General features: G+C 38.5%; 1 protein-coding gene and 1 non-coding gene across 2 annotated transcripts; both read right to left on the reverse strand.

The window, feature by feature from the left end:
- Positions 1-6,466: 6,466 nt before the first annotated feature.
- On the reverse strand, positions 6,467-6,574 carry LOC112920570 (U6 spliceosomal RNA). The gene has a single exon (XR_003235094.1). It is a non-coding gene; the product is annotated as a U6 spliceosomal RNA (small nuclear RNA).
- Positions 6,575-7,688: 1,114 nt separating this feature from the next.
- Positions 7,689-26,100, reverse strand: SNRNP48 (small nuclear ribonucleoprotein U11/U12 subunit 48). Its single transcript, XM_025999389.2, has 9 exons — positions 25,911-26,100; positions 23,552-23,665; positions 23,029-23,089; positions 22,149-22,223; positions 16,688-16,876; positions 16,131-16,252; positions 12,798-12,886; positions 12,257-12,421; positions 7,689-8,659 (listed from the first exon to the last, which is right to left on the reverse strand). Exons 1-9 carry the CDS (start codon positions 26,067-26,069, stop codon positions 8,611-8,613), a joined length of 1,023 nt encoding a protein of 340 aa, XP_025855174.2. The 5' UTR covers positions 26,070-26,100; the 3' UTR covers positions 7,689-8,610.
- Between the last annotated feature and the right edge of the window lie 371 nt (positions 26,101-26,471).

Below are 26,471 nucleotides of genomic sequence, written 5' to 3' on the forward strand. Positions count from 1 at the left end.
GGCCTCAGAACCAAGTCAGGTAAGATTCTGAACTTCAGTTCTATAGATGAGATTAGATCCATCTGTCTAGATAGAAGCTTGTCAATTTTATCCATCATTAAAAAAAATTTTTTTTTAAGATTTATTTGAGAGAGAGAGCAAGCATGGGTGGAAGGGGCAGAGAGAGAAACTTTAGCGCTAAGCATGGAACCTGATGCAGGGCTCCATCCCAGGACCCTGAGATCATGATCTGAGCCAAAACCAAAAGTTGGATGCCTAACCGACTGTGCATGAAGGCGCCCCTCATTTTTTAAAAATCTGCTTTTGGTTTCATTTACTTTCTCAGGCTTTTCAGTTTTCTATTTCATTGGTTTCTGTTACTGTTTCCTTCGTTCTGTTTAGTTTGATCTTTCTCTACTGTTTCAGGGTGGGAGCTTAGATCATTAATGTGACACTTCCATCTTTTCTTAGTCAAGCATTTAATATCATAAATGTCCTAAGCACTGCATTAGTTACATCCCACAGATTTTAATATGCTGTTTATGTTGATTCAGTTTAAAATACTAACTTGCCTTATTATTTGGACCTGAATCATTTAGAAGTAGGCTGTTTAATTCCTAAATACTTGAGGATTCTTCAGATATGTTCCGGATTTCTAGTTTAATTCTGTTGTGGTCACTTTATGTGATTTCAATCCTCTCCAGTGCATTGAGTGTTGTTTTATGGTCCAGAATGATCTTGGTCACGATCACAAGTGTGTATGAAAAGAACATTCTGCTAGTTGTCCGGGCAATGTTCTACAAATGTCAGGTTGGTTGACAGTACTGTGCGACTCTTCTCTTTCCTGACGTGCTGTCAGCTTGTGCTATGAATACTAAGGGACAAATGGAATCTCCAACCGTTAACTGTGAATTTGCCTTGTCTTCCTTCAGTCTCGTCAATCTTTACCGCAGGTATTTTGAACCTCTTATGACACGTATATTTAGGATTGTTATGTCTTCTTAATGAACTGAATTCTATGACATTTTGAAATGTTCCTCTATCTCTGGGAACATTTGTTTATTGTTCTGAAGCCTACTTTGTAATACAGCTTTTTGGTTAGTGTTAGCATGATACATTTCCCCTTATTTTTATTTGTACCCTCCTATTTAACATGGGTTTCTTATAGACAATGCATGGCTAGGTCTTGCCTTTTTATCCAATTTGACAATCTCTGTCTTTTGAGCGCTTAGAACATTTACATTTAAGGTTTAATAAGGTCAATACGGGTGGTTTTAAATCTACCTTCTTGCTGTTTTCTATTTATCTTAATCTGTTTTTTCTCTCCTATCTTCTTCTTTTGGATTGTTTTTTAATGATTCTGTTTCCTCTCTACTATGGCTGATTAGCTATTCCTGTTTTATTTATTTAGTGGCTTCTTGGGGTTTATTATGTACATTCACTTGCCACAGTCTGTATTCAAATATTATGCATATAGAGTGAGGCCCTTACAACAATACACTTCCAATTCTCTTTCTACACTTGTGCTACTGTTGTCTACAGGGAGCTGTGGCTGATTCAAGTGTGTATAACCATGTCCATGATCAGTATTCCCACAATACAGCAGCCTGCACACAGAGCCCACTCTATAGGGTGAAGAGAGAAATGAATACATCCCATGTTAACAATGAGATCACTTGTTTGGAGGAGAGGCCGACTGCACAGTCACCAATTAATCAGAACAGCTACCAACCAGCCATAGCTCTGGAGCAGAGCAATTAATCAACACACCCGCTGGCTCAATTATAACAACTCAAAAGCAAGCTACATAAGAGGAAATTAGCCTCATAAACATACCCAAAAACCCTAAGTAGATTTTGGTTTTTTCCAAGGCCTCCAGCTGTGCTAGACATCAGCCCTTTATTTGCTGGAGCATGGTGGTGCCTCGGAGAGTCAGGAATTTCCATGGCAAAGGCTGGGGAGGCTTGGAACAGCAGTTATTTACCAAGCAGTTTGGAGGTATTTCAGTATTTTTACACTGGACAGCCATTCAGGTGCGTGCCAGCTGTGCATATGCCCTGGAGGTAGATAATGTGAAGCACTCTCCTATATACACTTCTCTATGGAGTCTTCAAGGATATATGGCATATGTGCTAATATTATAGTGGGATAGAGTTCTCCGAGGGCATGAGAGGAGTATCTAGGTTGGTCCCTAAGGAAAGCCAGACATAGGAGGCACAGCAGAAAGAAAACATTCGGAAGTGTGTTACAAATTATAATGGCAGGTATTTAGTACTTGCCATCTACAGGTACTGTGTGGTGCAAGTCACAGTCACTATCTCTAAACCTCACTGCTACCCTTGAGAGCATATTGTTATTCTCAGTCTACAGATGAGGAATTGGAAGCATGGAAAGATTTGCGCCAGGTCACAGTGAAGAGGCAGACATGTATCCTATTCATCCCACTCATCGCCGTGCTCCCTCTGATCAAGGCTATTCCTTCCATTATGTGAAGAATTTGTTACTTACACGGGTTTCATTTGTATTAAATAGTGTCAAGCAACAGCAAATAAAGCCCAGGCTCATGCTTTCTCTCTCTCAATTCCTGAAAGCTGGGATCCCTGGGTGGCGCAGTGGTTTGGCGCCTGCCTTTGGCCCAGGGCGCGATCCTGGAGACCCGGGATCGAATCCCACATCAGGCTCCCGGTGCATGGAGCCTGCTTCTCCCTCTGCCTGTGTCTCTGCCTCTCTCTCTCTCTCTCTGTATGACTATCATAAATAAATAATAAAATTAAAAAAAAATTCCTGAAAGCTCCCTTTAATTAGCTTTCTCATTCTAGAAGACGAATCATGGCTTGGAGCTGGAGGAACAATATGGGTTACCCAAGCTCCATGATTGTGGGAAACAAGCCTCATAAACATAGTATGCAAGCAACCCAACCCCAAATCCCTTAATTGGTGCCACAAGGTATGATCCTCAGAAGGCAGGCCTCTCCGGAGCCTGCAGTCTTCCTTAATTTGACATTGTCCAGATGGTGTGTGCAGCAACTCTTTAAACTGGAAGTGCCTCCTGCCTTTTAATACTAAAACAGAGGACTAAAAATAAGCTTAGAATTTTACATTCTATTTTATGGATGCATCTTTTCTCTTAGTGAGTGTGGTCTCTTGGATGGGAAACTGACTCAACTTGCTCAGTAAAGATCACAGCTTGCAGCCCCTTGAGCCTGACAAATCTTTCTTTCCTGAAAAGGAGCAACAGGAACTACTGGTCCCAACTCAAAAGCTGTGAGGATTTTCCATAACAGCAAACTCCCAAGTCTGTGGCCAGCATAGGAAGTACAACCACTAATGTAATAAGTGAGGTTTAGTTTAATAATCAACACACCTATTGGCTCAATTATAACTCAAAAGCAAGCTACATAAAAGGAAATTAGCCTCATAAACATACCCAAAAACCCTAAGCAGATTTTGATGTTTTCATCCTCAATGCAACAAAGCTTCACACAAGAACTCTTGGGACCTTTATGAACTCACTAAACATAAAAAGAAAGTATCCTTAAAGACCGGGGTAAAGACCCTTCACATACTTTTACAGTATTAATACTTTTGTGTGGCCTGATATATAGGTGATTCAAAAATATTTTTCAAAACCAATTTATTATTTTTTTAAGATTTTATTTATTTATTCATGAGAGACACACAGAGAGAGAGAGAGAGGCAGAGACACAGGCAGAGGGATAAGCAGGCTCCGTGCAAGGAGCCCGATTCCGGACTCGATTCCTGGACCCCAGGATCACGTCCTGGGCCAAAAGCAGGCGCCAAACCACTGAGCCACCCAGGGATCCCCCAAAACCAATTTAAAACATTTTATGTAAAATTTACCATTTGACAACTAATTTTCAACTAATCAGCTTGAGATGATTCAATCAGCCTTACTCTAAAGTGGCAAATACTTGGAGATCACTGATCTAATTAAACCTGAGTGATGAGTTTATTTTCCTATTGAACATAATCAGTACTCTGGGCTCTGCACAGCAGCCACCTTGACAACATGTAAATTAAAGTGACCAAGACCAGTCTAAATATTTGAGAAGCTTCCTTAATTTCTTTTTGCTCACAAATACCTCCTCTCTTAAACTTCAGCATAAGCACTGTTCTCCTATGGCAGATGAAAAAAAACCATACCCACAACCTCTTCAAGAGGAGCAAGGGATGGGAGGCAGTAGACGAGGTAGAACAGGTCTGAATTTTTCCTCAGCTGCTTCAACTTCCTTATGTTGGTTAAGATTCCTCCAAGAATCTGGCATTTAACTGTTAAGACATCTTAATTTCAGGATGTACCATGAAATTGATTTTTATGTCTTCATGTGAAATGTAAAGTTGGTCAATGCGATGAACTCTGGTGTATAAACAGTATCAAGATACAAAGTAAGTTCATTTATGGATCTGTTTGAATTTAACTAAATGATAGGTGGAAAAATAAAATGGTAGGATTTTAATTGTTTTATGATTTTATTTATTGGGGGTCAGGGAGCACAACTAGGGGAGCAGCAGAGGGAGAAGCTGAGTCCATGCTGGGCAGGGTATCAGATGTGGGGCTCAGCCCCCAAACTCTGGGATCATGACCTGAGCAGAAGGCAGATGCTTAACTGACTGAGCCATCCAGGAGCCCTATGTTTGGGGGGATTTTATAAAGCAGTTCAGAGAACGTGGTGGATATGCAGAGATTGTTATGAAATGGCAGACGCTACCATGATGTAAACTCATTCAAAAGTGTACACAGTTAATAAAGGTTTGCATGGGGTGCCTGGCTGGCTCAGTCAATGGAATGTGCGGCTCTTGATCTCAGGGTTGAGCACAAGCCCCATGATGGGTGTAGAGATTACTAAAAAAATAAAATGAAATAAAATCTTTAAAAAAATAAGTCTGTATAGTGGTTAAGAGCAGGGGCTCTAGTTCCAATCTTTGTTGCATTATTTGTATGACGCTGGGAAAATAAGCATTTCTATGCCTAAATTTTCTCATCCATAACATTTATTACCTACATCATTCAAGAAATCATACTAAAAACACTTTGGGGATTCAAAGATAATCACATATATTTTACTTTCAAAAAATGTTTAAACTTAGTTGGAGACAGAAGCAATTAATTATAAGAGGGATGTACAGAAAGAGCATGGACCCTGAGGCCTCCAGTTCCAAGACTCTTTGAGAACTAGAGCAAGTTATTTAGTTCCTGGAGCCTCAATTTCTTTATTTCTAAAATGGTGAAAACACTAGTCTTCATATCTCAGAGTGTTTCCCTGAGAATTAGATATGTTCAATACAAAGAGCTCATCAAAATCACAGAGATACCACTTTGCAGCCATTAGAAAGGCTATTACCAAACAAAACTAAACAAAACAAACCACCAGGAAGTACCAAGGGCTGCTTAAGGCATGGAGAAAGCGGATTCCTGGGGCACTGCCCACGGAATGAATGTAAAATGTACAGACTCTGTGGAAAACACTGCAGTGGTTTCTCAAAAAAAGAAACATAGCATTACCTTATGACCCAGCGATTCCAATTTTAGGTATACATCCACAAGAACTGAAAACAGAGACTGACTCAAACAGACCTCTGCACAGCCACACTCGAGCAGCGTTGTTCCCAATAGGCAAAAGCTGGAAATAACCCAAATGTCCACCAACAGATGAATGGACGAGCAGATAGGGAATATACACACAATGGAATATTATTGCAGCCTTAAAAGAAATGTGTTCTGATACATGCTATGACATGGATGAATCTCGAAAAAACTAAGTAAAATAAGCCAGACACACAAAATATTGTATGATTCCATTTAAATGAGGCCCCTAGAACAGTCAAATTCATAGAGACAGAGAGTGGAGTGGTGGTCATCAAGGGCTGGGGGAAGGGATAAATGAAGAACAACTGCTGTTTAATGGGTAGAGATTCGGTTTGGGATGATGAAAACATTCTGGAAAGGTACATTGGTGATGGTTGTACAATAGGATGAATGTTAATGTCACTGAACTACATGTTTAAAAATGGCTAAAATGGTAAATTTTGTTATGTATACTTTTTAACTATCCTTAGTGCTTTTAAGAGAGTTCAGCAGAAAAAACTGTTTATAGCCAGTAGACTATAAATGCAGGCAAGAAGATACCATCGGAGCTAGAACTTAAAAAATGGGTAAGATGGATAGCAGTTATAGTAATTAATAATATCAGTATTTAATGAATCAAAAATTAGATGTTAAGTGATAGGGTCTTGCAAATGCTTTTGTCAAAATTAAAAATAATAAATTGACAACTACCGTGCTAGGCATAAGGGTTATATTGATAAAAATATAAAACCTGCTCTGGAAAAGCTCAAAATCCAGTGAAGGAGTCTGAAACACAAATAGATAAGCATGGAAAATTGATACATTCAAGGATCAAGCAAAGCCTCTTATGATCTAAATCTACATTTTATTGGATAGTTTGCAGTAGTTGATATTATACTTAAAAATCTGTAAAAAACTCTCGTTACATTTTACACCTCCTCCTTTCACAGGGGCCATGCTAATCTCTGTATGTTCCAATTCTAGTATATGTGCTGTTGAAGCAAGCACGCTGGTTGCATTTTAGATCATCTGCTTTTCCCACATCATCCTATTTTTCCCTAAGTATCCACACTGCCCCTTCACTTATTTCTCTCTTCTACTAAAAACCCAACTATGCCTTTCAATCTTACTCTTTAGTTTCAGCAGAATCACTAAAATCACATTGAAAAAACAGAATAATAAATTAAGTTACAATATATAAAAATTGCTGATTAATTCAAATGGTTTTGACCTACAAAAGCAGCAATTCTATATGGCTCATGATTATGGTAATGCCAAACTCCTAAATATTTTTAGTTTTTAATTTTTTAAAAAGACTTTATTTATTTGAGAGCATGAGAGAGAGCACAAGTAGGGGGAAGGAGCAAAGGGAAAAGCAGACTCCCCGGCAAGCAGGGAGCCCAATGTGGGACTCAATACCAGGGTCCTGGGATCATGACCTGGGCCGAAGGCAGATGCTTAACAGCCTGAGCCACCCAGGCACCCAGTCCTTAAGATTTTTATGTCTGAACTTTATATATTTAGAAATTAAGTATAACAGCAGTAATAAGATTTCATATTGGTTAAGTGAACTGTTGATTTCCAACTTATAAATCTGAAGGCTGTTTTTCATACCTAAAGTCTAATGGCCAATCTGATCTATATCCAGTCAACCTTTCTGTCATTGTCAGTTACTTATTAAAATAATTAAAGTTTCATTTCTATTTGGAACATACCTTGGAATCTCTATCCTCAGTTTCTAAAGATTCAAGATACTGCTATTAGACAGGAGATGATTAACATTTAATGCCAAAGTTTCACCTGAGTGACCATCAGACAACAGAACATAGTACAAACAAAAAGGAAGAGATGACTGACACACACAACATGATTAATCTCAAAAATATGTGGAGTGGAGGAAGGTACATATTATAGTATTGTTTATATGAATTCTAAAAAAGATACATCTAATCAACAGCAACAAAAACCAAATCTGTGGTTGCCTAGAGGTACGGCAGAGAAATTGAAGAGTAAAAGGAGTACATGGGGATTTTGGGTGGTGTTGGAAATGTTCTCTATCTCGATCAAGGTGATGACTTCACTGGCAGGGGTGTAAATTTGTCAAAACTCAATGAAACATACATTTAAAATGGGTGCATTTTATTAAATATAAACAGTACCTCGATAAAGATGATTTACATAAAAGAAAATGACAATATTTTTAATTAAAATCTATTTTTAATTAACAAGTGAAAACATGAATACCTTATTTTTAAAAATTAATGTTAAGGATAAAGCTAAAGTTTTCTTTGACCATCACTTCCCACCTCTCCCACCTATACTCGTCCCCCAAATAATTACTGTTATGAGTTTGGTATGGGTCCTTCATGACCCTTTAAAAATATATTTACATACATATATGGTCACAGAAAATGTATATTATTTTGTACATAAATATAACTTGTATATACCTTTCTGCACTTTACAATTTTCACTTAGCATTGTTTCTGAGATCTATCTAATGTTAATATAAATAAAGTTCATTTCTTTTAAATCCAACATAGTAATCTATCACAATTATACTATATTTTATTTAACCAGGCCATTCTCCTTCTGACAGTTATTTACATTTTTCCCTATAACATTTCACCAGTGTAGTAGTAAATAGCAGTTACTGAGGTGGCCACAGGAATTATAGGTGGTTTTCCAAGGGAATGATAATCTTAGCTATAAAGTTTCATTTTTTAATATGAGAATGTATTCATGTATTATGTATACAGTTTAAGTATCAACTTTAAGAATTTTTCTGATACATAAGTTATCACAAAGAATGAAACAAAATTAGTAATAGGAAGCAATCATCTATTAAAATGTAAGTCAAACAAAGCTACAAGGCATAATAGTGTACTCATGGTTTGAAACATAAGTACTTACTGAAAATTAATGTTCTGACCACTAAGTGAGTCATATAAACACAGTCTCCTACTCAAAGCAACTGTAATTAAAATATTGGCATACTGGTTATCATGGCATAAGCATAATTAATACATGCACAAATACCTCATTTATATTTTTTGCTTTCTTCTTTTATGACTATGATGTCTGTCCCCATCCCTGAAATGACAGGAGTGAAAAAAACTATTACAGATGGTGGACATTTTAATATCAGAACTTTGAAATAGTAACTCACCAGAGTTAAAAGATGCATTCAGAACTAAAGAGTATTTTTTTTTAAGTTTTTATTTATTTATTCATGAGACACACACACACACACACACACACACACACACACACACACACACACAGGCAGAGACCCAGGCAGAGGGAGAAGCAGGCTTCCGGAAATGCAGGGAGCCGGATGCGGGACTCGATCCCAGGACTCTGGGATTAGGCTCAGGGCTGAAGGCAGTGCTAAACCACTGAGCCACCCAGGCTGCCGCAGTATTTTTTTTTTTTTTAATTAAGCTCTATGCTCAATGTGGGGATTGAAATCCTGTCCCCAAGATAAAGAGTCACATGCTCTACTAACGGAGACAGCCAGATGCCCCTAAACAGTACTTTTATTTTAAAGAGTAAATATGCAAAAAACTAAAGCACAAAATTGACATGGGGATAAACAAAATGAAATTTTTTAAAAATTGAGCTTTAGAGTGCCACTTTAAAATTAACTTTGAATATAAAGAGGACCAGAGAGTTCATTTCAAATAAAATGTTAAAGTCATGGAAAGAATTCAGAAATTTTCTGATATCCTTATGCTGGTTCCTATCAACTCCATTCAACCATTCAATTCATTCCACCTCAGGCATGGATATCAAAGATTAACCCTGCACTCTTGAGAAGTATTTACAACTAATACTATTTAAACTCTAAATATAACCCCTCTAAAGACATATTATTTCAGGTTTACATTTGAGGCTAATGTATTTAAGTCAATAAAAACTGATCAGAGATGCCAAAAATTACTTAAATGGAAAAAGCATTTTTGTTAATATAAACCAGAAAGAAGTAAAAAGCACAATAACTGATAATTAAGTAATCTTTGTATAATCATTACAAAATATCATTTATATATGAATCAAAAGGGATTAGTAAGCAGATATTTCATTTTTATAACAGGACTAAATCACACCTAGCTTTAAACCTACGAAATGAATAAGATGAGCAAAATTATTAAACCAATAAGCATTACTAATTCCTGATCACCAGTGGCCCTGGAGAAGGACAAGATACCATTTGAGAGGCTATTTTAGACAAATACTGTGCATATACAACCAAAGAAGACATGGACTCAAGGAGCTTAGTCTAGTAGGGAGAGTAATAACTTCAATAAAAAATACATGGTAGGCAGAGTGCTGACAAAATGGAAAGATCAGCTCTGCCTCAGTGAGTGAGAAGCTTCCTGGAAATGACTAAGCTGGGTCTCAAAGGACAAGAAAGAGTTTACCAAGCAGGCTTTAAAAAATTAAAATTAGGCAGCAGAATCTAACATAAAAAGGCATAAATGTGACACAGTTTAGAAGAGGAACTGTAAGTAATTCAGGCTAACTAGAGCATAATTTAGGCATTTCATGTGGGAGTGGCAATATACAAGGATGGGTCGGCAGGAGCCCTGATCCTAGAGGTCTTGGGAACCATTCTATACAATGTGGATTTTTAGCCCCAAAGAGTTTTTTTTTTTTTTTTTTTTAAATTTTTATTTATTTATGATAGTCACAGAGAGAGAGAGAGAGAGGCGCAGAGACACAGGCAGAGGGAGAAGCAGGCTCCATGCACCGGAAGCCCGACGTGGGATTCGAGCCCGGATCTCCAGGATCGCGCCCTGGGCCAAAGGCAGGCGCCAAACCGCTGCGCCACCCAGGGATCCCAGCCCCAAAGAGTTTTAAGAGTGAAAATTCACTCGGGCAGTAAAGAAGGGATGACTCCATTTGGGGTAAGCTTATAGGTGGTTAGAACAATTAGGAAAACTATCATTTCCCAGATGGAAAGCAGTAAGGATAGAGACAAGGAGGTGCATGCAACGTATACTCAGGTAGAACCAAAAGCAATTAGGAACTAACAAGAAAGTAGGAATAAAAAAGGAGCAACTAAAACAACTCCATGATTTCTGGCTTAGGTGAACCAATGATGGTCATCCCATTATCCAGAATAGGGAATGCTGGGGAAAGAGGGTCAGAATGAAAAAGACAGTTAAGGACCTAACATTGAGATCCAGGTAGATGCCCTTTAAGCAGGTAAACCACCAGAACAGACCACAACTGATTTAATTTTATTCTTTTAGGGACCCCTGGGTGGTTCAGTGGTTGGGCGTCTGCCTTCGGCTCAGGGCATGACCCCAGAATCCCAGGATCAAGTCCCACATTGGGCTCCCTGTGTGAAGCCTGCTTCTCCCTCTGTGTCCTCTCACAAATAAATAAAATCTTAAAAAAAAAATATATATATATATATAAATTTATTCTTTTAGTATTAGTTATATCTTTCCAGCTGTCAAAAATCTATCAGAGATATTAACAAGGGCAAAAGTGACTTGACAGTCACTTTTGTCAAAAAAATTTTTTTTTTCCATATAGTAGTCATCTAGCATTTAATTCATTCAGTTGGCAAACACTTATTGAACACCAATTATGTATTGGTTCCTGTACAAAGTATACAAAGATAAGGAAGACTTTCTCTCTGTCCTTATAGAGTAGAGCTTAAGGAATAGGCCTTTTTTTTTTTTTTTTAAGTAAGCTCCACACCCAGTATGGGGCTTGAACTTATGACCCTGAGACCAAGACCTGTGTTGAAATCGAGTCAGATGCTTAACCAACAGAGCAACTCAGGCACCTCCAGAAGAATTATTTTTTAAAGAAGTATTCAGAGGCACTAAAAGGGGAAGACCAAGTATGTTCAGAGTCTTGCTTTGCAGATGGTTTCCTTTTAAACGGTTCAAAGTTTTAGCCTAGTGGTTTCTAGATATAGAATATTGAAATTAATATCTCTAAGTATAGATACCTATAGATCTAAAAGGCAAAAGTGACCCTCCGGGAGAGACTGGAGAGTGAGGAGGAGAAGCTGGCCGACTGGAAAAAGATGGCCTGCCTGCTCTGCCGGCACCAGTTCCCCAACAGAGATGCCCTGGTCAGGCACCAGCAGCTCTCAGACCTTCACAAGCAAAACATGGATATCTACCGACGATCCAGGCTGAGTGAGCAGGAGCTGGAAGCCTTGGAGCTGAGGGAGAGAGAGATGAAATACCGAGATCGAGCTGCAGAGAGGCGAGAGAAGTACGCCATTCCAGAACCTTTTGACAGCTGTCAAAAATCTATCAGAGATATTAACAAGGGCAAAAGTGACTTGACAGTAAAGTTTGGATCTTCTCTCTGACCCCTGAATTCAGGAATTAGCAAGAGAAAGAAATGACAAGAAAAAGGATGGTGGAAGGAGAAGAAAGAGTTAACTTCCTACCTAGACATCGCCTCCATACATCCTGGCTAGGAAACAAGGAGTACAAGAGGGAAAGCCATATCCAATCAGGCACACAGAAAACTATGCCACCAGAGCTGTGGGTACCTGAACTGAAATCAGATAAATGCTAAGAATTCTCATCAATTACTCTCTTCACTGTAACTTACTCTTACAATCCATTTTCTTAAGGTTGTCTAAAACAGAAGGCTCTATTTACTTTTCAAGAGTAAACAGTTCACCATCAGATGATGCCGTGTTAGACTTACCTCTCTTTCCTTCTTCTCGAGTCCCAGTTTTTATCCTTATCTTTATTTCTTTTTCGCTTATGTGGGCTCCTACTCCGATCCTTTCTGTGTCGTGAATATTCAGTATCCAAATAACTTCCACCAGACTGCCGTGAATCTACTGAAGCTGATCGCCTTTCTTCATTCCTGAAACACAAAGAACAATCAGTTTCAACCACCCGTCTCCACCAAACACAGACACAGCAGCTTAAGTTGAATATTCTGTATAAACAATGACAGAGCCGAGAAATATATTCTGTGAGAGGACAAAGAAACATAGCTCTTATATGTTTTACGTTCTCACTATTTCACTAGTATATTAGTTTCCCCAAAATTGTCAAAGGGCAATGCGAACACAAAATCTCTGGTATAATAATCCTGAACAATGACAACATGAAACAATTTAAATATTTTATGAATTATGGTGTGCTATTAATGTTCTGAAAAAATGTTAAAATTTTATTAAATAATTATAATGTAACTGATTAAAAAGAGATTTTCACTGGTAAACACCATGACATACTTTTCAGCATCATCCTCTGCTCTCTCCTGCTCTTCTTGCCAATGACTGCTGAGTTCTTCCATGTGTACATTTATGACATCCCGAATCACCTCAGAAGAGATAAGCACCCAATTTCAGGTAAGAAAGTTTTTTAAAAAAATTATATAAAGCTAGAAAAATCACTGTTAACAATCATCCAAATATTTACTAAGAATTATGACAGAATGGACTGTGGGACATGAGCAGTTTAGAGAACACAAAAAAGTCAATGGTCAAATTGGAATATAAATGGTAGATGAAAGTGCTATAATTAATAATAAACTTGCTAGTTGATCACTATATTATAACGGTGTTAGGAAAAATATCCCTATTCTTAAGAAGTATATACTAAGAAGCAACAAAAAAAATCATGGGGTATGTAACTTACTCTTAAATAGTTTAGAAAAAAAGATAATGTACAGATAGAGATCAAAACAAAGAAAACTGTACAGGTAAAAAGAGAGCACAAATGACAAGCAAATGGGACAAAATGTTAACTACAGGTGATCTGAGTAAAGGGTATTCAGGACTTCTTTGTACTGTTTTTAGTTTTGCAACTTATTCGTATGTTTGAAATTATTTACAAATAAAAATTTTTAACAACTTTATAATTAAGTCAAGATGACAGCCCAAATATGAAACATTCTCATCACTTCAGATACTTTTCCTAGGAGACTACATAAAATCCCTTACCTCTAGGAACCATTTGAAAGTTTTTTCTTTCCATGCCATCAAGCACAGGGGTAGTCAACTGGGAGGCACAGATGAAACTAAAATAGAAGCTTGGGACTCCTGGTGGCTCAGCAGTTTAGCGCCTTCAGCTCAGGGTGTGATCCTGGAGTCCCAGGATCGAGTCCCACATCAGGCTCCCTGTATGGAGCCTACTTCTCCCTCTGCCTATCTCTCTCTCTCTCTGTGTGTCTCTGTCTCTCATGAATAAATAAAATATTTAATAAAATAAAAATAAAATAGAAGCTTACACTTCCCTCATGCCTAATTAGGTGATATTTTAAGAAGGTACAGGGGACAAGGGGCACTCTCAAAGACGCACACTGTAAAGTTCAGGACAGATGGAGTTTCTCCTCATGTCAAAGAAACTTTCAAGGGCTCCCAAAGTAAAATGGAACAATGTCCAAAATCCTTCATAGGGCCTCTGAAACCTTTCATGATTTTACTACATCACATAATTGAAACCAGCCTTATCTCTTACTAGATAATTGAGATAAGTAGCTAAGAGTAGCCACTCTAGATTACTGATGGATCTCTGGAAAACTCCTGTACTTTTTTTAAGGAACACTAGCCTTTCCACCTGGAATATCTTTATCCATCATTTCCCCTCCCCTACCATATTCTCTTGTGAAAATCTAACACATGTGACATGAGTCACGCATACCTAAATTCCAAGTCCAGCTCTAGCACTTCCAGAGTAGCCCTACATGAGCTCCTTGAAGCCTGAATGTTACTGGACAGTTTCCAGATTTGCCACACAGGAAAGAGCTAATGAACATTCTTTATCCTTCCTGCTTCTCCCTTTCCTTCAAATGCTATCTTCTCAATCAAGCCTATAGCAATCTTAACTTTTAAAAACAATCACTCCTTTCTCCCACAAACTTTGATCTCACTTTATTTTAGCACTTAATGCAATCTGTATTTTGAAAGATCTGTTTCACTTGTTATACTATACTAAGCTTCTTGTGGGTGGGGTCTGTATGCCATTTATCCCTACCGACAGCAGTGTGTTATGCATAATAAGTACAGTAAGTAATAAATTTTTTTTAATTTGACAAAATTTAGGTTCTAGTCCAAATTAAAAAAAAATTATACAGGATATGAATGAAGCTAGAAATAGATAAAATGTTGAAAAAGCTGTGATCAGAAATATGATAAATCACTAAAGGATTTGTAAACACTGAAGCTTTTACAGGTGAAAGGTGTTTTGGATCTGCTTCCAAAATTATCGGTTTGGAGGAAGGAGAAAGTAAGAGGTAGTGAGTGAGAATATAAATAAAATGACAAAGCCACATGTTGATAATTGTTGAGGCTGAGTGACAGTGACAATGGGGTTCATAAGACTATTCCATTCACTTTAGTATATGTTTGAATATTTCCACAATAAAGAATTAACCATAAAATTGTGAAGAACACTAACACTTGATTACAAGGTATTGAGACTAGAGAATAAACAACTGATGAACCTCCAAGTATGTGAGGGACTGTAAGAATACTTAGCTAGTATGACATGGTCCCAGACCTCTACTGGAAAACCTAAGTATAAAACATATACTTTAAGTGTGAAAAGAACAGCATACTTTTAAGTACTTAGCTATGTGGTCCAGAAAGCATAAAAGCAATAGAACAGCGAATGACTGGGTCAACCAGCACCTCATGGAGACAGTGGGCCTTAAACTGATCAAGATTTAAAAGCATAACAATAAAGAGCATTTGAGGTGAGAAAACAACGTGTTTTTTGGACACAGAGATAAGAATAAATGTGTATAATCAGATACAGTTTAAGAGACATGCTAGATTAAAGCAAAAGAAAATGTTTGGTAAAATGAGGCCAGATTATGGACAGTCACAGAAATCAGAGCAAGAAGAAAGAAATAATGTGGTAAGAATTCAGAGATTCAATGAGGAAATTATTTGTAAAGTCTGGGCAAGGTAACTCATGTATCAAAAAATTAATCAGCTGTATCCACTAAAGGATGTCTGAAAATAAGTCTAGACATGTATCAAGAGATTAACGTTTAAATAACTTATGCCAGACTTTTCTTAAGCCCAAGTATTTAGCAGAGTACATAAAAGCACACTAAAATTTCTGTAAGGCAAAGACAGAGGTCATTTCTTGGCCAATTTCTGTGTCCCCATGCATTATCTCCATCAATTCTTATAACCCTACAAAGCTGTGTAAAATGAAAAAAAAGTTATAGTTAAAATGGTGAAAAAAATAAAATGGTCAAAAACTTGTTCAAGTCAAACAGCCAATGATAAATAAGCAGCAGGATCAAAACTCTAACCCAGGTCTAAGGCCAAAATCTACACTTTTATCACGACATAATACTATTCTCTCAAAAGTAAGCATTTTTTTACGATTGTGCAGCCTCTTTACCTAAGATTTTTGTACCTGAAAAGCCTTTGCTTGGCACAGTGGATCTGACAGTAATGGAGCAAATACAAATCAGGTGTGCTGCCCTAAAGGCACCTTCTTTCAGATAACCTCCAAGGAACTGTGGAAATCCGTAGAGCTGGCTTGGAGAACTACCTAAGGGAAATTTCTATTCTCAACAAACCACTAAAAGATTATGTAAAATTTACCTCGGTATAGGATTTCTTGGTTATGTGAACATTCTTAGCTCTATAGGACTGGCGTCTTCTCTTATAATCTCTCACTTCTGCCAGGATTTCAAGGTAAGATTTTGGACTTTTTCTACTATTATCTAATAAAAAAAATAAAATATAATTATTATATCCTTGGAAGCTTTTAAATCTTATAAATTAACAGGAAGAAAGGCTACAATCATTCCATATTTCAACATGTTTCCATGCATCCAAAAACACACAAAACTTCTATATTATAGAAATAGGCTAAATCTTATATCATTCTTTTTCTCTAGCCATTAGTTGAACCTCACGTTGTTAAGGTACAAAGACCAGCAGAGCTGTAAGTAACGATCTTACAGAAGGAAGGTGTGCTTATGTGAAAGGGAGCACAATTTCATGCACTGAGAAAACATCTTTATACATGTGTGAATGTTAGATAATGCAAAACCATCCTATTCCAGTTCAGAGTAGTCTGACAACTAAAGCTTAATAACACGCACAGAATGAAATGACAATTAAGAAATATAAAACTATAAATATCCATCTCAAACCTTGATTGACTTTGGCAGCCAAGTCTACAAAGAGATCACTGTCATTTTCAATAATTTGTGAATCAGAGCGCTTTTTCTTCGTCTCCTCCATTACAAAATCATAGAGGGCAAGACGATCAGCTTGGGTTAGATCACAAACGCATCGTTTGTGATTCAGAGGAACTTCAACAGGTAATGAAGAATAAATCCCTAAAGTAAAAATAAAACCACAAGAATAAACAATACATGAAGCATTGTGGATTTAAAATCTACTCCTTATCTTTAAACATGTGCTGTAATAATGCGATATTAACACAAATGTTTTCGTAATAATCCCTTAACATACAAAATGTCCATCTACGTGATAAATGGTAAACAGTGACTTTATCCTCAATGTTATATCCACAGAAAGGATGTATTGTGGATGTTTGCTATCCTCTCCAACAATATTAAGTCAGATCCCATGAAGGCAGGCAGTAATAACCAGAGATAATTTAATTTGCTCATAAGAAAACCTTCTGGGTAACAATTTTTAAAAGGCTACCAGTATTATAAAAGTAGATACTAACTTTCTGTTTATAGGCTTTCCCCATAAAAGCAGGGGGCGGGGGGATGCTTTCAATAGGTAATACATATTGTAGTCCCTCTGAAAATAAATTATGGAAATATGAAAAATGTGTAAAAAAATGTCTTTACATGAGACAGCAACTTAGGTATTCCATACTCAAAATATATCCCACTTGTGCAATGACTTAGAGCTAAAGACCAAAACACAATTACTTAAGTAGGAGAAATCCCAAACCTCCTCAGACCAGAGAAAGAATAAACTGAGACTAAATTTTTAATTTTCTGAAGAGGAAGCATATTGGTATAATCAAATTAATTTTAATAACTTAGCAGCAGTGCCCCCCCAATAGTCATAGAACTTTCTAAAATCTGCTCATTAATGAAAGAAAATAAATACAATACCTTGATATGATGTATTAAACATTGAAGAAAATTTTTGCTTTGAGATTCAAATTTTCTCAAAGAAATAAAAATTATTGTAACTGTAAATAAAGCAATTGTTTTAAAACAATTCTTTCTAGCCTTCATTATTTACTTGATGCAAACAATGAACATGAGCTACTAATGTTTCCTAGGTTACTCTGAAGTAATAACGCTGGTTCATAGAACAAGGTTAAGATCAGTAGCTCTTCCCAGATACTTTTATTTGATAAAGTCTAACCTCATTGATTTCCTAGGTAGAGGCAAAAGAAAAATTTAAATAAGAGCAAACTATGAACTAAGCACTACAACATAAAAAGAGAAACGACTTTACATTTGTCTACAAATTAAAAGGAGTGTTACACTGAATATGAGTTCGTGAATAGCCATGGATAACAATACATGGTCCCTTGTATTAGTCAAAGGGTTCTGAATTAGTGGAGAAGGGTTTCCTTTCAAGTCAATCAGTTTCACTCTAAGTCTGACAGACATTAGGAAAAGCCTTTTTATCCAGGCAAGTGTTAAAACATTTAACTTCGTACGATAAAAATGGTTAACTTTCATAAGCCTAATTCCTTTGAATATAGGCTCTAAAAAGCTGGGAGAAAAATACAAAGATTAGAAAACACTGATATAAGCAAGCTCCACATAAACCTCTGCCTGTTACTTTTAGACAAAGAAATATAATTTCCTCCTTTAAATATTTTGGAGTTGTCTTTACTCATCTTAAATTTCTGTATGGTGAAGATTAATACTTCAGTTCCTTGAAATTCAACTAAAATTCCAAAAACTATAATATTGTGACAGTGGTTAAGATAAAGTTTAGAAATTTGAGTGATACTTTTAAAAGGATATCATTTGCAAAAAGGATACTGCATATCTTTAAATAAGGAGTATATTCAGGTTCCTAATTCCTCTTTATACTCACCCCAATTACTGAAAAAGAAAAAGTACAGGAAAAGTTAAACAACAAACTGCATTCAAATCATTCAGAACATAGTTATTTCTGACAAAAAAAGGGATAAATACAAATAAGCTTACATTTCCATAAAAAGTAAGTTTTCAAACACAAGCTTCTATATGACTTAAAAGTACATCTGAATGCACTGTAATCATATTAAATTGTGATCCTCTACTTTTATTTTGTAGTAGCTTTCCTAAAATTGTGGTATAATATACATAACATAAAATTTACCATTTAGCCATTTTTAAGTGTACGGCTCAGTGGCATTAAGTACATTACTGTTTTGCAACCATCATCTCTGTCCATCTCCTGAACTTCTTCATCACCCAAAGTAAAATTCTAATCTAGCTTTTTAGTAACTCTGATTCTTCCTTTTCAGTCACTTTTGCCATCACAGAGCATCTTAAACATATGACATATAATACTAAACATTAGTAGAGTGTACTGGCTTAAAGCTACAAATTCAGAATTTTAGGGAGAATTCACACAGAGTCAATTTCCAAACATCATAGAAAAAGAAATTAAGGCCCATAGAGGTGAAATGACTTGCCGAAGCCTCACAAGTGGTAGGAACAGATTAAGCCTAGAACCACTCCTCTTGGGTCTCTTGAGGGTTCTTTAGTATAATACACTGATCTTCAAATCATGGCCCTGATTCTAATATATGTCATGAAAACATATATTAGGAAAAAGATAAACCACTAAATATAAAATGACTCTTTATGATTAAAATTAGCATCTTGGTTATAAAACTAACCAAGGTAATCACATCTGAAAATAAGTAGGTAGATCTAATGGTTGTTTCAAGCTTTCACAAGGGTTAGTGAATTGAGAATAATTCTGTACACTGAGTGGTGACCTGGTATGAGTGATGAAATGGAAACATAAATTAACTCATCAAAAAATTCATGACAAACAAAATATTAATTAAATGGAAAACTAAATTGCTCATGTTAGTCATTCTTCCTTCAAAGTTAACAAATCAGTGAGATATAAGAAAGAAGAGATTCTTGTTCTGGGCTATAAGATTTTAAAATGTCTAAAGACATAAATGGGCCACAAAAATAATGTCTATTGAGAAACTGCAGAACTCAACACAAAATGAAAAAAGGGTTTAAAAAGAGGGTGACAAATCATATAACAAAATTCTTAAGTTAAATCTTAAGACAGTGCCACAACAAAAGTGCCCTTAATTTTCTACTGAAGGAATTATTCAAAATAATTCTTTTTGTAAAGAACTTTTGTAAAGAACTAAATCCAAGGTCCAAATCTACCTTATGGCTTAGTCATAAAACAAACAAAAAAAAACCTTGAGAACATTCTCTAAATTACATATATAAAAATCACACCCATTTCATTATCTTAGTATCACTTTCTAGACATTAATGTGCTTAGTAAATTGCTTAGACATTAGCAGCCAATTATTAGAGCTCCATCTAGTTTAGCATTCATTATCTCCATTACCCTAAACAACACTACAAGATAGTTTTATACTACAGACAAGGAAACAAAACCTCAGAAAAACTGTCATTTGTTCCAGGCCAAGCAACTAGTTTCTTTCTTTAAAACGGGCTTACACAAACCAGAATAAACAAGGAACAATACTAATAATAGCAAGCAGTGAGTAGGTACAGATTTGAAAGTTTGTGGTATTCCTCTACTTAATTCTGACATATTAAATAATGAATATATTTGAGCAGTATCTAGATTCGTAATCTGTAAGTTTCACTAAATGTAGTTTCTAACAGAAAAGAATGTGTACCCAAATCCAGAACTTGGTTCTCAGTCCAGCCCAGCAATTACCAAGTCTTGCTATTATTATTATCTAGCAAAAGAGGATTAATTCATTTCTCTGTGCCTCTATTTCTTTACCTAATAAGGAGAAAATACTCATCCAGTCTATGTTAAGTGTGTTATGAAAAAGAAATGAATATATAAAACAGCTATGAAGAAAGAATCTCTTTTAAAAAAACTTAAGTATTGGAATGCCTGGGTGGCTCAGCGGTTGAGCATCTGCCTTTGGCTCAGGGTGGGATCCCGGATTCCTGGGATTGAGTCCCACACTGGGTTCCCTGCATGGAGCCTGCTTCTCCTCCATCTGGGTCTCTGCCTCTCTTTCTGTGTCTCTCATGAATAAATAAAATCTTAAAACAAAACAAAAAACTGAAGTATTGACAGCCTTCAGAACAAACACACCAGAACCTTATCATTACTCTCAGGGTGTGTTTCCTCATCTCTAAAACACAGGCGCTGGATTAGATGATCCTCCAGTTCTCTTTCAACTCTAGCAAAACAAATTCAGTGAATCTAACTAGTTAGGTCAAAAAAGGCCTTTAACTATTAACCCCTCCAAAACACAATAGCAAAAATCTTCTACTTTTTAATGGTTCATTAAGTAAACGGGAGTAGAGTCAGTAACAGGAGGCAAAAAAAAAAGACTTGTCTGATCACAGCTCAGTAATCTCTTCAAATAAGAGCGAAATGTCTAACCTCAAAGAAAAAAAAAAAAAACCTGCAATTTGGCAAAAAGTACATAAAAATGGGAGCTTAAAAACAGGGAATACAAGAAAATGTGCTTCTGGCTGCTTTATGGAACCACTGTAATGTACAGGAAAGGTAAGAGAGTACCTCCTGGAGACACGATGCAACGTAGGAAAAAAAAAAATCAAATCCACTGGCTTACAACAATGGGTGAAGATTCTGAACTTCAACAAAGGAGAAACAAATCCTAACCATGGACTAATGAATATAATTTGGCTAGAAAGAATGAGGGGGAGGAAAAGGTAAGATATCAGAGAAAGCTACCTTCAGAAGGTTCAAAGACAACTCAGAAATGCTTATAAGAGTCAGTCATGCTGTGGCTGCATATTATATCTAAGTTCAGAACTATTTACTCATTTACTTTTATGTTTTCAATGCATTTTGTTTTCATTTCCTAAATTCTCATACTTAAAAATGCTAACCTAGTTTCTGCTGAAGTAAGTCCCAGGCAGAAACTCTTAACTCAGCTCCAAAGTTGGGCACGAAGGGACCCACAAACTTTCTGACACTCTATGTAAAACTTTGTGTTTGGACTGTATTTGAAGGGCAGCTGTCAAGACCACTCTTAGTATAGGCCTTTCCTTTTACATTGCATTCCAATATTCTGACATTTAACAATGGACTGATTCGAGAGAGAGAGAGAGAGAGAGATAGAGAGAGAGAGAAAATCTCAGGGTAAGACAGTCTCAATGGGATTCAGATACCAATAATCATAATAAAAATTTTCTACAAGGGAATCTCACCTATTAGGTGATTGCAAAGCATGAACCCCTAGCTAAGACACGGAGCGGTCTAATGAGACTGCTGTATTTGAGCAGAAAATATCTACTTAATGAAGCTGATACCAAACACATTGGTCCAATGTTAAGTTAAAATGAACTTTTCCCATGTAAGTGTTTCCACAAGACTTTTCTTAAAAATTAGTAACCTCTGCTTGCGGGACAGAAATAGTTCAAATCATTAATTAGCTCAAACTATGATGCCACTTACTTTGATTATAACAATCACCATCTTTTCCAACTGCCGTTCTAGCTTGTTTAATTATCTGGAATTGTGAGTCCTTATCTGTCAAAAAAGCACCCATAAACACAATATGAATCATCAGTGCCCATGATTAATTAACTTGTTCCAATCCAAGCTCTTTGGGCATATTGACAATCCTTCCAGAATCTTAGGAGTGAAAAAACACATCCCCACCCAGGTAACCTGAATACAGAATTCTTTCAGATTTAGCTAGAGAACCCAGTAAGTAACCGGACTTCAGGCAGTTTAGAAAACATTATCACAAGGCATGCTGCAGTAGCTGCTACAACTTTGAGCAACCAATAAGAGCTACCATTTCTTAAATCCAGCTGTCAGGCATTATTCTAAGCATTTTACATATATTATATCATTTAATCTTCACAAAGGCGCTAAAAGAAATTTAGGCAACAAAAAAGGTGTAATTACTTGCTAAAAGCCATAAATCTATTAGTGACAAATCTAGGAGCTGAATCTGGGCATTCTGATTCCAGAGCCTGGGATTTTAACCTCCACACAGGCTGTGAACACTTGGAATACATTTCCAGCCTCAGTCTGCAAACCGTGTTTTATGGCCAGAATTTTGCTATATGCAAGAAAAAAGGTATCTATTTACTGTACAAAGTTCTGCCGGCTTTTCACTGCCTATTAATATAACACTGGTCTCTAAATTCCAGATTAAACAAACTAGTTTGACTGTATATTAGTTAATCCTATATTCTCTTAAGATATAAACATCCTTCTTAATCATAAACATACTTATAAAATCCATTCTTTTGATAATTCGAAAATGAAATGTCAATATCTACACTAAGATACTTTTGTTATAATCTATTAAATCATGACTTACTCAAAGTAATTGATGGTATCTTCAGATTCTCATAGAAAAAATCAGAATTATACATTTGATCCTAAACAGTAAAAACAAAGTTAGTATTCATGTAACAGATAACTATTTTAAGATTTTACATGAACAAGAGATTAGTATCATTTAAATATTTCTTTAAAAATTTTGCAAAATTAGGCAAGTACCATTCTACCCCACAAATGACTAGTATTTTATTTATTTTTATATATATATTTTTAATTTTTATTTATTTATAATAGTCACACACACAGAGAGAGAGAGGCAGAGACACAGGCAGAGGGAGAAGCAGGCTCCATGCACCGGGAGCCCGACATGGGACTCGATCCCGGGTCTCCAGGATTGCGCCCTGGGCCAAAGGCAGGCGCCAAACCGCTGCGCCACCCAGGGATCCCAATGACTAGATGACTAGTATTTTAGATCAGAAAACCTCACACTATACCTTCGAAATATTCTGAATTTATTCATGCATGAATTGCATGACATATACACAATAAATATATGGTACCTCTTCTTCTTTGGTGTAGCCCAGTTTCCTCAACCTACAGGACATCATGTGCTTCGCTAAAGATGATTTAGGCATGTGATGATTAGAATCATAAGGGCATATCACAACTTCATCCTATAAAAAGGAAACAAAAACAAAGAAAAAAGGAACAAAAAATTTTATTTTTTTTAAAAGATTATTTGAGAGAGAGTGCGCGCGCACAGGTGGATATGCAGGCAGGGTGGGGCAGAGGGAGAGAATCTCAAGCACTCCCCACTGCACACTGAACCCAGGTGAGGCTCATGAGATCCCGACCTGAGGAGAAACAGAGTCGGAAGCATAACGAACTGAGACACTGAGGCACCACAAGGAACCACATTCATTCATTCATTCATTAAAGATTTTATTTATTTATTCATGAGAGACAGAGAGAGCAAGAGGCGCAGACACAGGCAGAGGGAGAAGCAGGCTCCATGCAGGGAACCCGATGTGGGACTCGATCCTGGGTCTCCAGAATCACGCCCTGGGCTGAAGGCAGGTGCTAAACCACTGAGCCACCCAGGGATCCCCAAGGGAACACATTTAAATGATTATACCATTAAATATTTACTACTTAAAAAAAAAAAAGATTTTATTTATTCATGGAAGACACAGAGAGAGAGAAAAAAAAAAAGAGAGACAGAGGGAGAAGCAGGCTCCATGCAGGGAGCCTGACGCGGGACTCGATCCTGGGTCTCCAGGACCTTGCCCTGGGCTGAAGGCAGGCACCAAACCGCTGAGCCACCCAGAGATCCCCCCAAATTCAGATTCTTTAATACAACTGAAACAAATTTTAGAACTTCTGTGATTTCTTTAATACAGTAAACAAGGGCAGCCTGTGTGGCTCAGCGGTTTAGCGCCACCTTCAGCCCAGGGCCTAATCCTGGAGACCCGGGATTGAGCCCCAACGTTGGGCTCCCTGCATGGAGCCTGCTTCTCCCTCTGCCTGTGTCTCTGCCTCTCTCTCTCTCTGTCTCTATGAATAAATAAAATCTTAAAAAAAAAATACAGTAAATGAGAACTGTTTGTGCACAAGTCAGATATGCCTTAAGGGTCTTTGGGGAATCAATCAAGTTAATTTAAACCTGGGAGAAATAATGACAGTGTAATAAACCCAGAAAGAGGGCAGCCCAGGTGGCTCAGCGGTTTAGCGCCGCCTTCAGCCCAGGGCCTGATCCTGGAGACCCGGGATCGTGTCCCACATCGGGCTCCCTGCATGGAGCCTGCTTCTCCCTCTGCCTGTGCCTCTCATGGAGAAGTAAATAAAAATATTTTTTAAATAAATAAATAAATAAAAATAGAATAAACCTGGGAGAAATAATGACAGTGTGATAAACCTGGAAGGAGCACCAGAGATTGTGCATTACCCACACTGAAGCGCTTCCCTCCTCCCACCCCATTAATAACCAACCAAAAAATCAGGACTGTTTAATACTCCTGCCTACAGTTTTTTTTTTTCCTTCTAAAGATTTTATTTATTTATTCACAGCGAGAGAGGGAGAGAGGCAGAGACACAGGCAGAGGAGAAGCAGCCTCCCTGCAGGGAGCTCGATGCAGATGCAGGACTCGACCTGGGACTCCGGGGTCACGCCCTGAGCCCCCCAGGTGCCTCCTGCCTACAGTTTTTTTTTTTTTAAGATTTATTTATTTATTCATTCATTCAGAGAGAGAGAGAGATGCAGAGGCACAGGCAGAGGGAGAAGCAGCCTCCCTGCAGGGAGCTCGATGCAGATGCAGGACTCGATCCCGGGTCTCCAGGACCACACCCCGGGCTGCAGGCGGCGCTAAACCGCTGCGCCACCGGGGCTGCCCCTGCCTGCAGTTTTCAAAGCGCTTCCAACGCTCGGAGGAGTCGCAGCCTTCCTGGTGGCACCTGGTGGTACCCTCTAGTAACCCTACAGCGGGTGCTGCCGCTGTCAGAAGCGGACCTAATGTTTTAAGGCAGAGAAAGGTGAGGGGAACTCCCGCGCTCTGCAGAGGCCGAATCCGGGGCAACTCGGCATCCGTGTGACACGTGACAAAGCGGACGGCCCACCTCCACCCCCGCGGCAGCACTCGGCCCGGCCCCCGCTCCTCCAGGCAAGCCCCCCGCCCACCGCGGTTCACCTCCTCCGCGCACCGCACTTCCGGCGCTCCGGGACCCCCGCCCCTCCCCCGCCCCCTCCCCCTCCGGGGCCCGCTCCCCCCTCCTCCCCCCAGGCGTCCCGGGCGCCCCAGACCCAGTCCCGGGCCTCCCCCCTCCTCCCCCCAGGCCCAGTCCCGGGCGTCCCCCCCCCACGGCTCCCCCCACGGCTCCCCCGCCACCCGGGACCGCAGCCTGACGGGCTGACGGGCCCCTCACCTCTGCCGCCCCCTCCGCCCCGGGGTCCAGCCGATCCAGGCTCCAGCCCAGGGACGCCGTCACCTCCTCCAGCTTCCGGCAGCAGCTCTCCACGAAGTCGCTAAGCTCCTGCTGCAGCCGCCGCCGCTCCTCCACCGGGGGCGGCTCGCCCGCCGCCATGGCCGCGCCCGACCGGCCCGCAGGAAGCCGTCCGACTGCCGGCGGCGCGCGCGCGCAGGCTTCTGGGAGCCGGGGGCGGGGCCAGCCGTCGTCACGTGCTCGGGAGGGCCTATGGGGAGAGGGCGGGGGCGGGAGCTGTCATTGAGGGAGGTGTTCCCGGGTCCTTTGCAGGCTCGTGCGAGTGCTCCGGGATGCTGCATTGCCCAGCCTCCCTCTCCCCACCAAATTTTTATTTTATTAAAAAAATTTTTTTAGTTTTATTTATTTATTCATGAAAGGCACAGAGAGAGACTGAGAGGCAGAGACCCAGGCAGAGGGAGAAGCAGGCTCCATGCAGGGAGCCCGATGTGGGACTTGGTCCTGGGTCTCCAAGGTCACGCCCCGGGCTGCAGGCGGCGCTAA

This window comes from Vulpes vulpes, chromosome 12, assembly GCF_048418805.1.
Source record: "Vulpes vulpes isolate BD-2025 chromosome 12, VulVul3, whole genome shotgun sequence".
NCBI lineage: Eukaryota > Metazoa > Chordata > Mammalia > Carnivora > Canidae > Vulpes > Vulpes vulpes.

Excerpts from the sequence above, each read along its gene's own strand:
- SNRNP48 (XM_025999389.2), bottom strand. The coding sequence starts at position 26,069 with ATGGCGGCGGGCGAGCCGCCCCCGGTGGAGGAGCGGCGGCGGCTGCAG. Across the intron at positions 23,666-25,910 it reads GGGCGGAGGGGGCGGCAGAG|GATGAAGTTGTGATATGCCC; the intron begins GTGAGGGGCCCG and ends TCCTTTTTATAG. Across the intron at positions 12,887-16,130 it reads CCAAGAAATCCTATACCGAG|GTGATTCGGGATGTCATAAA; the intron begins GTAAATTTTACA and ends ATCTCTTCTGAG.